At 37.4% G+C, this 12,825-nt stretch overlaps 3 protein-coding genes across 6 annotated transcripts in view; 1 reads left to right on the top strand and 2 right to left on the bottom strand.

The window, feature by feature from the left end:
• Nucleotides 1-136: 136 nt before the first annotated feature.
• On the top strand, nt 137-2,748 carry trappc2 (trafficking protein particle complex subunit 2). 2 transcript variants are annotated; one of them, XM_068329685.1, is made up of 5 exons: nt 137-289; nt 542-668; nt 837-985; nt 2,036-2,117; nt 2,221-2,748. In XM_068329685.1, the coding sequence occupies exons 2-5, from the start codon at nt 576-578 to the stop codon at nt 2,317-2,319; spliced, it is 423 nt and encodes a 140-aa protein (XP_068185786.1). In that variant the 5' UTR covers nt 137-289; nt 542-575; the 3' UTR covers nt 2,320-2,748. The 2 variants fall into 2 exon arrangements, with proteins under 2 accessions (XP_068185786.1, XP_068185785.1); XM_068329684.1 differs by lacking the exon at nt 137-289 and having other exon boundaries at nt 296-668.
• A 141-nt stretch (nt 2,749-2,889) lies between these two features.
• Nucleotides 2,890-5,004, bottom strand: rab9a (RAB9A, member RAS oncogene family). Its single transcript, XM_068329683.1, has 3 exons — nt 4,829-5,004; nt 4,441-4,560; nt 2,890-4,301 (listed from the first exon to the last, which is right to left on the bottom strand). The coding sequence occupies exon 3, from the start codon at nt 4,262-4,264 to the stop codon at nt 3,656-3,658; it is 609 nt and encodes a 202-aa protein (XP_068185784.1). The 5' UTR covers nt 4,265-4,301; nt 4,441-4,560; nt 4,829-5,004; the 3' UTR covers nt 2,890-3,655.
• A 1,028-nt stretch (nt 5,005-6,032) lies between these two features.
• The window catches only part of egfl6 (EGF-like-domain, multiple 6), an 8,062-nt gene continuing 1,269 nt past the window's right edge, over nt 6,033-12,825 (bottom strand). The window contains exons 2-13 of one of the 3 annotated variants that reach the window (XM_068328630.1): nt 12,344-12,450; nt 12,000-12,092; nt 11,693-11,812; nt 11,466-11,585; nt 10,095-10,229; nt 9,891-10,013; nt 9,461-9,523; nt 8,826-9,077; nt 7,340-7,414; nt 7,155-7,250; nt 6,811-7,073; nt 6,033-6,685 (exon numbers count right to left, since the gene is read on the bottom strand). In XM_068328630.1, coding sequence (XP_068184731.1) covers nt 6,578-6,685; nt 6,811-7,073; nt 7,155-7,250; nt 7,340-7,414; nt 8,826-9,077; nt 9,461-9,523; nt 9,891-10,013; nt 10,095-10,229; nt 11,466-11,585; nt 11,693-11,812; nt 12,000-12,092; nt 12,344-12,450 — 1,555 coding nt within the window. In that variant the 3' untranslated portion in view covers nt 6,033-6,577. The remainder of the gene's footprint in view (nt 6,686-6,810; nt 7,074-7,154; nt 7,251-7,339; nt 7,415-8,825; nt 9,078-9,460; nt 9,524-9,890; nt 10,014-10,094; nt 10,230-11,465; nt 11,586-11,692; nt 11,813-11,999; nt 12,093-12,343; nt 12,451-12,825) is intronic. The other 2 variants (XM_068328631.1, XM_068328632.1) reach the window with 2 other exon arrangements.

The following is a 12,825-nucleotide window of genomic DNA, read 5'->3' as shown; positions in this document are numbered from 1 at the left end:
ACAACACACGCATCTGCGTCCCTTCAAGGAGGCGTGGTTAAAACGTTTAAATTCCGTCAACGAAAATCGTCAAGGCAGTCCCACAGTTATGACGTCACAGAAAAAGAACTATCTGTCGTACCTAGATCATTTTTAAAATGTTCATCATTAATTCATAGTAAGTCCCACTATGACAGTAATAGCAAAAAATATTGCAGCATGTTACTCTTAAAAATATATTTGCCCAATTTACAATGGTGTCATCAACCTGCGACTGATCTCGCTGCTCACCAGGAAGTGAAATTAACAGGTAAACGGCTGCTAGTTGTTACCAAATTCACGAGATCTCAGTTTCTTTTTTGTGTAAATGTGTTTATTATTCCTTGTTCAAACACATTTAGTCAGACTCGCAAAAATAATTTGGGGAATTTAACGACGCTAAGACCCTGTTGATACTGCGGCCAATATTTGCTTGCTTTCTTAGCTAGCTTAGACGTTAAAAGTTGTGTTGGTGGCATTGATATTGACATTTTTGAACGGGTGTTTATTCTGATTTTTAAAGAATAGTTTAGGTTTGCTGAGAAGAAGCGAAAACAATGTCTGGAAGTTTTTATTTTGTCATGGTTGGTCATCAAGACAATCCTGTTTTTGAGATGGAGTTTTTGCCATCTGGGAAGCCTGAATCAAAGGTATGTTTTTATCAATGAACACTAAGATTTATCCCCGTCTTATGTGTCCAGTAACAGTGGCAAATAAAGAGATGCGATTTTTAGATATCACTGAATTACTGCCAGTGCATAATTTTCATGGCCTTTAAAGTTATTTTTTGGGAAAGTTCTATTTGTTGACGTTGACAGGATGACCATCGGCACCTGAACCAGTTCATTGCACACGCAGCTCTAGACCTGGTGGATGAAAACATGTGGCTGTCCAACAATATGTACTTGAAAACGGTGGACAAATTCAATGAGTGGTTTGTATCGGCCTTTGTCACTGCAGGACATATCCTTTTTTTCCATATTCTACTTAATTCTGGCGTAAATTTTCCCTGAGATAATATTTTTCGTTGACTGAATACAATTTTGATGAAGTCAATCAACACTTGCATGCTGACAGGACAGACAAGAAAATTGCATTTCCTGCCAAAAAAAATTGTTTGAATGCTGACACTTAAAGTCAATTGTATTTCTTATCTGATGCCGAAAACATTGTATCAATAAATAAATCGGCCGAAAAGAATGAAAAAAAAAAAATTCTGCTGGAAGGTCTAAAAACTCAAATGTTAAACTGTCATTAAAAATACACCCAAAGTAGATGCCAAACTACAAGACATTAAAAAAATAAGAGTTGGAACACATTACTAGAAAGTAGAAACACTTGAGGCCAACATTAGTTATGGTAGTAGTAAGTACGACAGAAGTTTTAAGGATAGTAACTCTTGGAATAATAAAAGCGGCAATAAGCATAGCCCTAATATAAGTAATAAAAATTGTTGTAAGAGAAGTATCAGTAGTAGTAATGAGTGACATCCTTACTAATAGTTTTAGTATAGAACCCTGTAGTAGTAATATAGTGGTTACAATTGTTGCCATAGATGTAGTACTACCAGTATCAGCCTGTAGTAATAACAGAATGCCGTTTTGCACTTCTCCAGTGGGAAATGGAATAAATTTGTTCATAGTTTCAGTCGAAACAGACATGTCCTCCTGTGTGAGTGGCAGGGAGGCAACTGCCATAAAAAGGCAACAGTGATCCATCAATCAGAGAAGAGGAACTTACTGGTTTGTGTTTACTAGCTAATGATCAGCAGCTATGTAATTTAACTTAATCTGTGAGACTGACGGAATGACTAAATTCTTACGAGGATTACTCTTGACCATGCTATTAATATGAAAATACATACACAAGATAAAGTCAAACTACATCTTTTCAAAAATCACTGAATTCATTTCTCAAAGCTGGAAAAATCTGAGTCCAGGAACACATTTGTTAAAGAGGTCATGTTATTTTGTCATTCATTCTCACTGTGTTTTCTTTAATGATTCGCTGTACATATAAGATTCATAATGTTACATGATGTGAGACAAGAAGATGGAATCAAAAACTTCTTTAATGATGTATATGATTTATACATTAAGGTAAGCTGTCCTCCATATGATTAGAATAATGTGGCAAAGTTGGAATGTAACCTTTGCTGTTTTTGTCCACTTCAGTGTTTGACGTAATTGTTCTTGCTTGCAGTTTGCAATGAATCCTTTCTATGAAATCAACGCACCGATACGCTCCACAGCTTTTGAGAGGAAAGTCCAGTTTCTTGGAAAGAAACATCTCATTAGTTAATCATTTCTGTTGCACAAGGAGTTAAATGTATCATGTATCCACTGTAAAATTGATAGTTTGATTTCTATTCCTCTAACATATTTAAACTATTCAACACATTTTCTTGTCTGACAGTTTTTGCACAATATGATGATTAAAATGTGCTGCATGCTTTTAAAACTTTACCCGACTAGGCATTAAATCATTGTATTGGTTAGAAAGCACAGAAAATGGTTACAATTGTTTAGTAATGTACAGTAATGTATTACTATACATTACTGTATATTACTATACAATTGTAACAGTACTGTATTACTATACAATTGTATAGTAATACAGTAATGTGTTTAGTTTAAACTTTGGATAATTAACAGACTACACAACATGCTTGGAGATAATTCTGGGTGGTTATCTATTAGCATCCCAGTAATACAAATTTGACCATGAATAAAATCTAAATGAAAAGTACTTACAGAAAGAATTCACTACCGCAGTTTCCTAAAATGTGGAGACAAATTTTCAACTGAAAATCCAGAAAATGTTACAACTTAAAAATAAGTCATTTCCTAAAACAAATCCAAACCAAAATAGTTCAATCACAACTGCTGTTTTATTACAATGTCCTTACGTAACTCATTAAGTGATTTTTATGATAAAACATTTTAAATAAAAATACAAAATTTTTCATAAATGTAAAAACAATATACCATGCATGTTAACTTTGCTTTGTCTGTCTCACTCCCCAGCAGTCATCGTTTTGTGATTTTTGCAGCATGTGCTTAACAGAGAACTAATATGTAGTATTAAGAAGCCTCAATTTGTTAGTTACACAGAGTACTTTAGTTACTTGATACTTCTCAGAAATATGGTTACTTGATTAATTTATTTTGTAATTATAAACATATGTCACCACTATCAGTTAATTTTAGGAAAAAACTTCAGAAACACTTTAATAACTTCACTTTCCGGGTAATGCCATCTGTATTTTAAGTCACAACAGAATATCAAATCATGTGTTAGGGAAGTGAAAAATGTCAAACACATTCTGTTTTGACACATTTTGGTTCCCTACAGCTAGGCATGTGCCAACACAAATAAAGTTTATTTTTCAGTAACCTCTGCAAGGGTAACTTTAGCTGAGTAGCTGGTAGACTGAAATATTCTGTGATCAAACTGGTCAACTAGAGATTTGTCTTCTGATCCAAACTATTAACATTAAGCTCAACAGGAAAACTCATCATAAAGCAGTAGCGAGTAGCAGCATTTGCTGAAACAAAATGTCACTACGATGTGCACCTAAAGTCTCGTCACATAACAGGAATTACAGCAAGTTAATGTGAGTGATAACTCCTGGATGTTAAGAACAACAACTGGTAGCAGACCGAGGCTTTCTATCCAGCTTGACTGTGTCTGTAGGGATGAGGTGGTCCGTTCTGTCATCCGACGCCAACACTCTGCGGACTGCCTCCTCAAAGGCCACTGCTACATTTGTGGCATCCTTGGCACTGGTCTCATAATAGGGGTAGTCACCATTCTCCTGGCACCATTGTTGAGCCTCTTCAGTAGACACTTGCCTCTCTATCACGTCCAGTTTGTTCCCCAAGACTACAAATGGGAACTTCTCAGGCTCCTTGACATCTGCATAGTAGATAAACTCTTTCCTCCAGTTGCTTAAGTTGAGAAAACTCTGGCTATCATCAACACTGAAGGTGAGCAAGCAGCAGTCAGATCCACGATAAAAAGGAGTCCTCAGGCTGCGGAAGCGTTCCTGGCCAGCTGTGTCCCAGATCTGAAGAGTAACTTGGTGGCCATCAACCTCTAGTTCCTTGTTGAGGAACTCCACACCAATCGTGTGGAAAAGGTGTGCATCAAACTTGTTGGTAACGTAACGATTCATGAGGGAGCTTTTTCCAACACCACCATCTCCCAGCAGAATGACTTTCAGTAGGGATGCCTTCGTTGTCATGGCTTTTCACTCTCGACTGACGACTTAAATAAACGACCTAATGGAGAGATGCGACGTGCATACTCTCATTATCTGTACAACATCAATTAAAAATACTCTTTTAGGAAGAAACAATTTTAAATATTACGGATGCATTGTTATCTGCTAATAAAATGAGACTGTTTTTCTTGACTCACCCCTCGTTGATTTTGGACCCCACCGATTTTTCTAAATCATGTGCTGGAGACTCAGTCAGCGGTCACATGCTCATTTGCTTAACAATGATGTTAGCAGCCATGTAGGTAATGTTCAACCAGCTGTAACAGAGTGACACGAAATGTGTTTCTTCATCAAAGGAGAGCACATGAAGCCTAAAAACAATAACATATTCTTCCACCGAACAAAACATTTATACAGTATTATATTCATTTTGAAAATAAATAGATAAACAGTGTTAACGGAATAGCTGCAGCAAAAACAATCTGCTAGCCAGTGTTAGCTAACCTATGCTAACGTGGGAACAGCTGAAGTGCATTACATCAGCTAGCTCTGGTTTACTGGTGGCTAAGAATGCTAGTACCGTACCTTACAAATCAGACCAGGTCGTTGTAGCATGAACGACAAGTAAAAACAAAATAATACAAAACAACTGGACTGGTGTTGATGCATATGTTAGAGAGTCTTCCGCTTTGGTGTGGTCCCTGATAACGTCAACTCGCACCGCTTCCTGGTTAACTCCAGAGGCTCGCTGCTATCGCGGCTAGTTGCTAACAAGCTAACGATACATGGACAGACACGGATCACGTGATCTGCCTGCTAAAAGTCACGACTGTAGAGAGCTGAGGTTAGGCTGTTTTAATTTGAAAAATAATATGCATAATAAATAAAATTCACATTATTTAAAAACAAATCAATCATCTAATTTCCCGAAGTTTATTCGGAAATAGTAAGTTATCTTTATATTGTATTATTCTGCCAGTATCCACCAGAGGGCGACATTTAACCGATGAGTGAGAGCACAAAAATAGAACCACCGATATTCTATAAATTCATGTTGTAGTAGGATATAGTTTGTAATTAAAAAAAAAAACATTCAAAACATTAAATTCAGGATTCTAATATTTAAATGAGAATTCTATTATATTAGTACTTCAATCAGCACTTTTGAACTACTCATAAAACATGGGGGGAACAGAAGACTTAAATAAACTAGTGTAAAAACATTGTTAATTATTAATTTTGCAACTTTAACTTTAAATATCTACCAAGGTAAACAAATATAAAACTAGGTAGTGCTGGGATTCTTTTGTTAGCTCTTGTTTGTGTTCTCTTTGTTGTATATAGATAGGATTGCTGTTTATATTATACGTTAAACACATAGTCATTACTATGTTCAGTCAACACCTGGCCAGTCAATATTGTTTGTTTTTCACTTAACTTAATTCCTAACTGTTAATTATTGATTTAAATCTGCATTAAGTTTGGTGTAATTTGCTTACCCTGACTGAAATAAACCACACTGTCCACATTTCCACTGATGGTATGAACAAAATTTTAAACCACATATTCAGGTTTTACCACAATGTACAAATACTAAAAAATTTTGGAGATTGATTCATGGTTTTCCATCAGTCGCCATTGATAATATTGTTACGTATTATTTGAAAATAATAAATGAAATAGCTTCCAGAGATTTTTGATTAACTTGTGTCTGAATGTCTCTATGTATTTAGCCATATGGTATGAATGGAAAAACGTGAGTCACAGAGGTAAAAACAAAACAAAACCCTAAAACAAAACAGATTTTATGCATTGATACAATATATGAAAGCAAAATTTACATCACACGTAGTCATATTTTTCCCATATAAACTAACCAGCCTTCAAAAATGTTATTCATGTAAGGTTGCATTTCAGATATAGAAGCATAAGAATTCACATTACATGTCACCAATTATTTCAGTTAACTTCACTAATCCACTATCACATACATAATAAAGAATTAGAGCAATACTGTCAAAACCAACTAAGAGACAATGTTAGCATTTCTACATATTCCTGAGGTCATTTTTTTTAATCTTAAGGGACTAGCTTGACTTGGATAATCACGAGAGAAAACCTGGGAGGATGTATAAATGATGCAGCAGAGAGAATAAACATACATGCACTAATTTACTGTAATCTTCCCTTCACATGGCTGAATATGTAGAAGTCCTATGAATAAGCAATTTTGAAAATGCTGAGAAACCTCACAGGGAAGAGATCACAGTTTGAACAGAAATCTTTGTCAGGTCAGAGCCAATTTTTCAAATTGTACATCCTGGATAGGGATTCTCAAAAGATGAGTTCGGCATCCTCTTGACAAGGCCCTGAGGTCAGTACAACATTGTCCAGGCCAATTTCTCCTCCAACGTCTCTCCCACGCTGAGCTTCAAAGATAATCTGAAATACATCCAATGGTATCATTGCATCTTATTGTTTTCAAACTTAAAGTGAGAAAAATAAATAGCAAATCATATAAGTGTTAGTTTGTCTTGATCTTTCATTGTTTTAGATGAGTCACTCACGGATTGTGGGGCCTCCTCTTCCCAAGCTATAGTGAGGAACTCTGTCTGCCAGCTCTGGTCTCTGCTATGGCTTTGCTCCCATACTGGGTAAACACCATTACCCAGCAGCACCCTGAGGGTTCCCACATAGTGACCCACCACACGGTAGTCAAAGGTGAGGCAGAAGCTGCCCTGCTGGACCCGGTCGCTCAGGAGCAATTTCAGCTTGGCTCTATCCTCCTGGTCCCCAATGAACCCACTCATGGCCATATAATACTCAGCGCCTGAAAAAGTTTCAAGCAGTGGATGCATGAAGCAAATTTATCTTAACTTACATTTAACAAATCTATTAATAATCCTCTTACCATCATCATGGTAAGCTACGCTCCAGTCCAGGTTATCCGCCTTGTCTTGGACCCACTCACATGCTCCTTGGTCAAAGTTACAATCCATTATAAATTCTAAAAGTTTAAAAATAAGAGCACATTGCCAAATTAGTCACCTAAACATTCATTATATGATGAAGTTACAGACGTAGATGTTTGATTACCTTCTTGAACTGGCATTATTTGGATTTCTTTGATTTCTGTGACTGGGCCAAACACAGATTCAAAGTCCTCTGCTACTGTTTAGAAGTCAGAACAAAGAAGGCAGCATCCGTTCATTAATTTTCAGCTATATAAAACAAACCAGCCATTAGGTGCATCTATCATAACTGTGGTAAATCTGCCATGGGATTTGTAAAGTCAAGATTCAACAAGTACCTATCAGAATTTAGAGTAAGACTGTTGGATTAAACTGAATTAGTTAAAGAAACATGTACTCAATAATTTGACAGCTGAGGAAATGATTCAGTTAAATGTTATAGTCACTAAATGAGTAAAAACACAACTTTAGCACAAATACATGCCAAATTAAAAAAAAAAGATTCCTTGTTTTTAAGAGGATTTTGTCAATGAATGCATCTAAATGTATGTGATCTTATTAAACATTTCAAAATTATATAGCAAAGACATTTTCCACAATGAAAGCAGAAGCCAGAGAGAAGATTTCAACCAAACAGGTGTAGACTTGTCCTGCTGTCACTCATGTCTTCAGATCTACAGCTTCAGGAAGCAACCTCCCAGTATTTTAAAGCTCTTGCAGCACCCAAGTGACAGCTGGGGTTAATGGACCTGTTCGTCCAGGGTGGGTTAGTGTCACAGGGGTCCAGTGGGCTGATGACAGACTATCCCACTACGAGTCAAGTCTGTTTGCACAACAGCTGTTATAGAGAAAACATAATAAAGGGCTTGGAGGCTCCGTTACCTCCCTCCTTAAACCTCCTCCCAGGGGATGGGAAGCCAGCCCAGGATGCGTTGTATCACTTTGCTCTCACATGCCATCAGACTAAGATTCCTTCCCGGAGGTGAGGGATGTCTCAGGACCTGTCTCCTCTTGCTCCTTATGGAGAACTGTTTGTTTCCATAAACATGAAGATTAGCAATGATGTGTGAACTTCATTTATGGGGCTTCTCTCTGAGGTGCATACCACTATATGACCACACTAACTACATTTTACTGCAGACCACAATGTCTTATAATCAAGAGTAACTAATCTTGATTTATTTTGTTTTATTTCGTCAATGATCTGCTCGCGTGAAATCTTCAACCATAATTGTACCAATGCAATAAGAAGATCGTGAAAGTAACAATGCCTCATATTCTTAGTGGAAATAATAAACATGACTTGGATTCCTTTGACTAAATAAATTAAACGGATCTTATCATGTTGTCTATTAACAAGAATGATTTAAATCTAAGAAGAACCTGAGCTTTACCAGGACATGGTGAAACATTTCCTTTTCCTCTCTCAGATGAAGGTCTTAGACTGACCTGCTGATTCAAACATAATTCAACTGCCTACAGACAAATCACAGTAGATGTACTAACATATGCTCTTTGTCCATCTGTTTTTCAATCTATGGTTTGTACGTTGTGGGCCTCATTGCCAGAATTAGAATTCCTGCAAGGGAGTTGAATGAAAGAACACTTACTGAAAACATCTCCTCTTGGATTGAGCTGGTTGTCTTCCTCTTGCTCTTCCTCTTCTTCTTCATCATCAGGAAATTCCTCTTCCTGTCTGTCTTCAGTCTTGCTGCCAATGTACACCTCTCTATCATAATCAAAAGGCTGCTGTCGGACCCCAGGGAGAGGCGTCGCGACTGAATCAGGGATAATATTTCTGATGTCCTCGTTGTCCAGATGACCTCCCAGAATCTCAGACCTCACCTGAGAGTCTGGAATGGCTGCAGGCAGGAAGAGGAACCTCATCAGACATGTGGAAAGGCAATAATGGGTGGGAGATAAATTATTTTACCAGGCTGCCTTTGTTGCAGTTGTCGTCACGTATTCAGCTGCTGCTGTGTGTGTTCTACTTCATGCAACTGAAGCATAACAGCAACAATGATTGCATGAGAGTATCACGTACATATGTAAAGGAGGGGCCATGCAGAGGGTTCTGGTTCTCAAATCAAGCTGCGTGTGCTGTGGACATACAACATTTTCAGCCACGAGATAGGGAAGACGTTTGAGGGGGTGCTGCTGGAAGTAGGCAGGAGGAGGTGGTGAGTGGGTTGCATGGCAGGGAGTTAACAGTGAAAGCACGGCCTCAGATTCCACGCTATCTCACCATTGATGAAATCATCTGCACTGCCCTTGTCACCATTCCATGACCTCAGATAAAAAGGCTTGACTACAAAAAAGAAAATTAAAGGCATCTTCATTGACGCTGAAAACTCTGGCTAATTTTCTTTATGCCATTTGGCTACATGAGGCGTCACCTGTTATCAGGGACAACACAACTCGTCTTTCTTATTCTAGAGACGACTGGCTATGCCTCAACATTATATTTATACAGGTGTTTTTTCAGGTTGTGGTTTTCTTGCTGACATCTGCACAGATGACTCAAGCCAGGAAGCAGGAAATTATTTAAGAGGCTCCTCTCACCTGGGAAACGTCTGTTTCACATTTATTTGGATTGATGTTATTTGTCATATTTATTACTAAATTTCCTAAAGTGAATGAATTCATAATTTGGGGTAGCAATTCTTGGATCTCACCAGAACATTCAAATCCATTGCCTCTGAAGCCAGACTTGCACCTGCACTTGTAGGCTCCTCGAGTATTCAGGCAGTCAGCATGGTGGCTGCACTTGTGTGTTCCAGTTGCACACTCATCATGGTCTGGAAGTTAAAGACACCTAATTGTACCTTTAGATTGGAATAGAATGTAAACATTCCCTACTAATAACCTTGAATACCTACCTACACAGTCATATTTGCCGTCAACATATTTCAGATCGTATCCCTCCTGACACTTGCAGTAGAAACTGCCAAAGGTGTTCACACATTGTCTGTTGTACGGGCAAAGGTTCTTCCCAGCTACACATTCATCAATATCTGAAAGAAAAGGAAAGTCAAAGTCTTTTTATTTTTTTTATTTATTAGCTTGGATCATTAATACAAAGAAAAATACCAGCAAACACAGTTGTATGTAGTGCAGAAATGTATCTCAGTGTCGCAAAAAGAATGAAAGCTGCACCTCAGTTGAAAGCTTTAGTTCCTTTTAAGTCAACAGGAAACAGAGGGCAGAGTGTTATTTGCCTCCACAAAATAAGGTGTTGCCTGTAAAACTGTCGAGTAAGGGGAGATTTGTTGATACTGAATGCCAACCTTTAACCTGTTTAATGCAGTTAGTTTGTTTGGAAGGTTTGGCTTTTGTTCTTGGCCTCACTTAACATTAATCCTATCTTCCTATCAAGAAATTTCATCAATCTCCTCTCGTAGGACCTCTGAAGTCTCAATCCAGTTGTATTCTATGGCTCTTGCCTCATCAGCAACACATATAGCCTTTTTTTTTTAAAAAAGTTAATTGTTAACCATGTGGTCTTACCAGTAAAAGAATTACTAGATCAGATTTTGAAAAAACAAATCAATTTGACAACTGTTCGTTTAGATAACAATATGATTTTTAAAAAAAACTGACCTGAAAGGGTCATGAAAACATTTTTTATTTGACTTTAATCTACATTCCACATCATGCAATATTATGTTCCTCAGTCTACTATTTATTTAGTTTTTGGAATATTTGGACAATTACTTTTCCTTGACAATATCTGCTGATTTTTTTAGTTGTCTCAGGTGATGACAACCATGTGCTTTCTGTCATTTCAAAAGTGTTTTCACAGTTTGCTCTTTGCAGATTGGAAGCTTTGCTGTCTTTCTTTCACTGAGTTCACTTCACCATCCAGGTAATTATGATCACTCACTGCCTTCCCATTAGCCATCACTGCTAATGTGTATTTGATGGACAGCCTTGCCAGGCAGGAAGCATTGCTCTCACTGAGTATGGTAAACGAGTGACTGGGGCTGTTCTGAATGCAATGAGCTGCTTAACAAAAGAGGAAATGTGCATAATTAAGTTGCAAGATAATAATAATGTCACCCATTAAGTGTTATATAGAGACCTAATAAAGACCTAAAAGATCTTATCTTTCATTCTCCTGATCTCTTGATCAGATCCATCTCCAATCATGTTTCATTTTCAAAAAGATTTTTCTTTGTCACACTTAATGCTTAAGGACAAACCAAGTTGTTCATAATATACTATTGCTCTACTATAATGTGGTTGCTCACCTACACAAGTCCTCTCATCTTGGCCAAGCTGCAGCCCCACAGATGGGCAGAGGCAACGAATCTCGCCCTGAACATCCTCACAGCCATATTGACAGTGAGCAAGAGAACAAGTTCTGGAATCTACACACATTGAGGCAAACACAAAAAACCCCCCACATTTGAGTCTGTAATTCTATTAAAAATGTTTGTACTTTGTGTTGTGTGGATGTAAGTACAGCCTTACTCACTGGCGCAAGATCCATCAGGCATTAAAGTGTAGCCATTGAGACAGTAGCACTTATAACTTCCATAGCTGTTCATGCAGCGATGCTCACAGGGGCGAGGTTTAAGGCCACACTCATTCAGATCTAGAACAAGATATGGATCACATGTTTCAAACAGCTTCTTCTCTAAAACATTCACCTGCAATTGGAAAAATAAGCATGACGTAAAACATAGATACATTTAGCTGGGATATAAGCTAGAAAAGACACTAACTGTACACACGTTGACCTACGTTTTCCAGACCTACTTCATCGAATCCATAATTCCTACCTTGATTACATGTTTTTCCGGTGTATCCTGGGAAACACTTGCATTTGTTGGGGCCAACACATTCTCCATGCCTGCAGCCGTGCTCACATTGAGCTGGTAAAACATTTAGCATTGAGAAAATACCACCAGAATGTCAGAGGCTTGATAATGACGGATTATAGAGTAACCACGCATCTCTATTATACTGGCTATTCAATTTGAAATAATTTCTTCCACATTTTTGGGGTTAGAAAAATACCTTTCATGAAAGGAATAACAGTTAGGGCATTGTGTATTATATAGCAGACTTCCACTGTAATTTATTTTTTATAGATATCATAAAGCAGTCTTTGAATCAACCTTACCCTCACACTGCCCTTTACTGTTTTTCTTCCAGCCATAGCAGCACTCTAGCCTCCTGCCATAGCGACACACACCCGCCTGGTTTCCAGTAAGGACTTGTCTGTAATGCCTTGGTAGAAAAACAGAGAAGTAAAGGATGACATCTGTAATTTCACTTTTGGAGCAAAGTTTATATCCCACCCTGTGTAATGCATGAAACATCTCTGCAATCTTTGACTTCTTTTCATGATGACAATTAAATATTGATGCATGTAGCATATAGATATTATAAATTCTATCTATCTATCTATCTATCTATCTATCTATCTATCTATCTATCTATCTATCTATCTATCTATCTATCTATCTATCTATCTATCTATCTATCTATCTATCTATCTATCTATCTATCTATCTATCAATCTATCTATCTATCTATCTTCTTTGATGCTTTTCTTGTATTGTTTTTGTGTATTTCTGATGTTTGAGCCAATGTTGGTAGTCT

Source organism: Antennarius striatus, chromosome 12 (assembly GCF_040054535.1).
Source record: "Antennarius striatus isolate MH-2024 chromosome 12, ASM4005453v1, whole genome shotgun sequence".
Lineage (NCBI taxonomy): Eukaryota > Metazoa > Chordata > Actinopteri > Lophiiformes > Antennariidae > Antennarius > Antennarius striatus.
This window is presented reverse-complemented; position numbering and strand designations above follow the sequence as displayed.

Bases quoted from the DNA above. Each gene is read 5' to 3' on its own strand.
- trappc2 (XM_068329685.1), top strand. From the start codon at position 576: ATGTCTGGAAGTTTTTATTTTGTCATGGTTGGTCATCAAGACAATCCT. The intron at 669-836 runs GTATGTTTTTAT...TGACGTTGACAG, and splicing joins CTGGGAAGCCTGAATCAAAG to GATGACCATCGGCACCTGAA. The intron at 986-2,035 runs CCTTTTTTTCCA...CGCTGTACATAT, and splicing joins TTTGTCACTGCAGGACATAT to AAGATTCATAATGTTACATG.
- rab9a (XM_068329683.1), bottom strand. From the start codon at position 4,264: ATGACAACGAAGGCATCCCTACTGAAAGTCATTCTGCTGGGAGATGGT.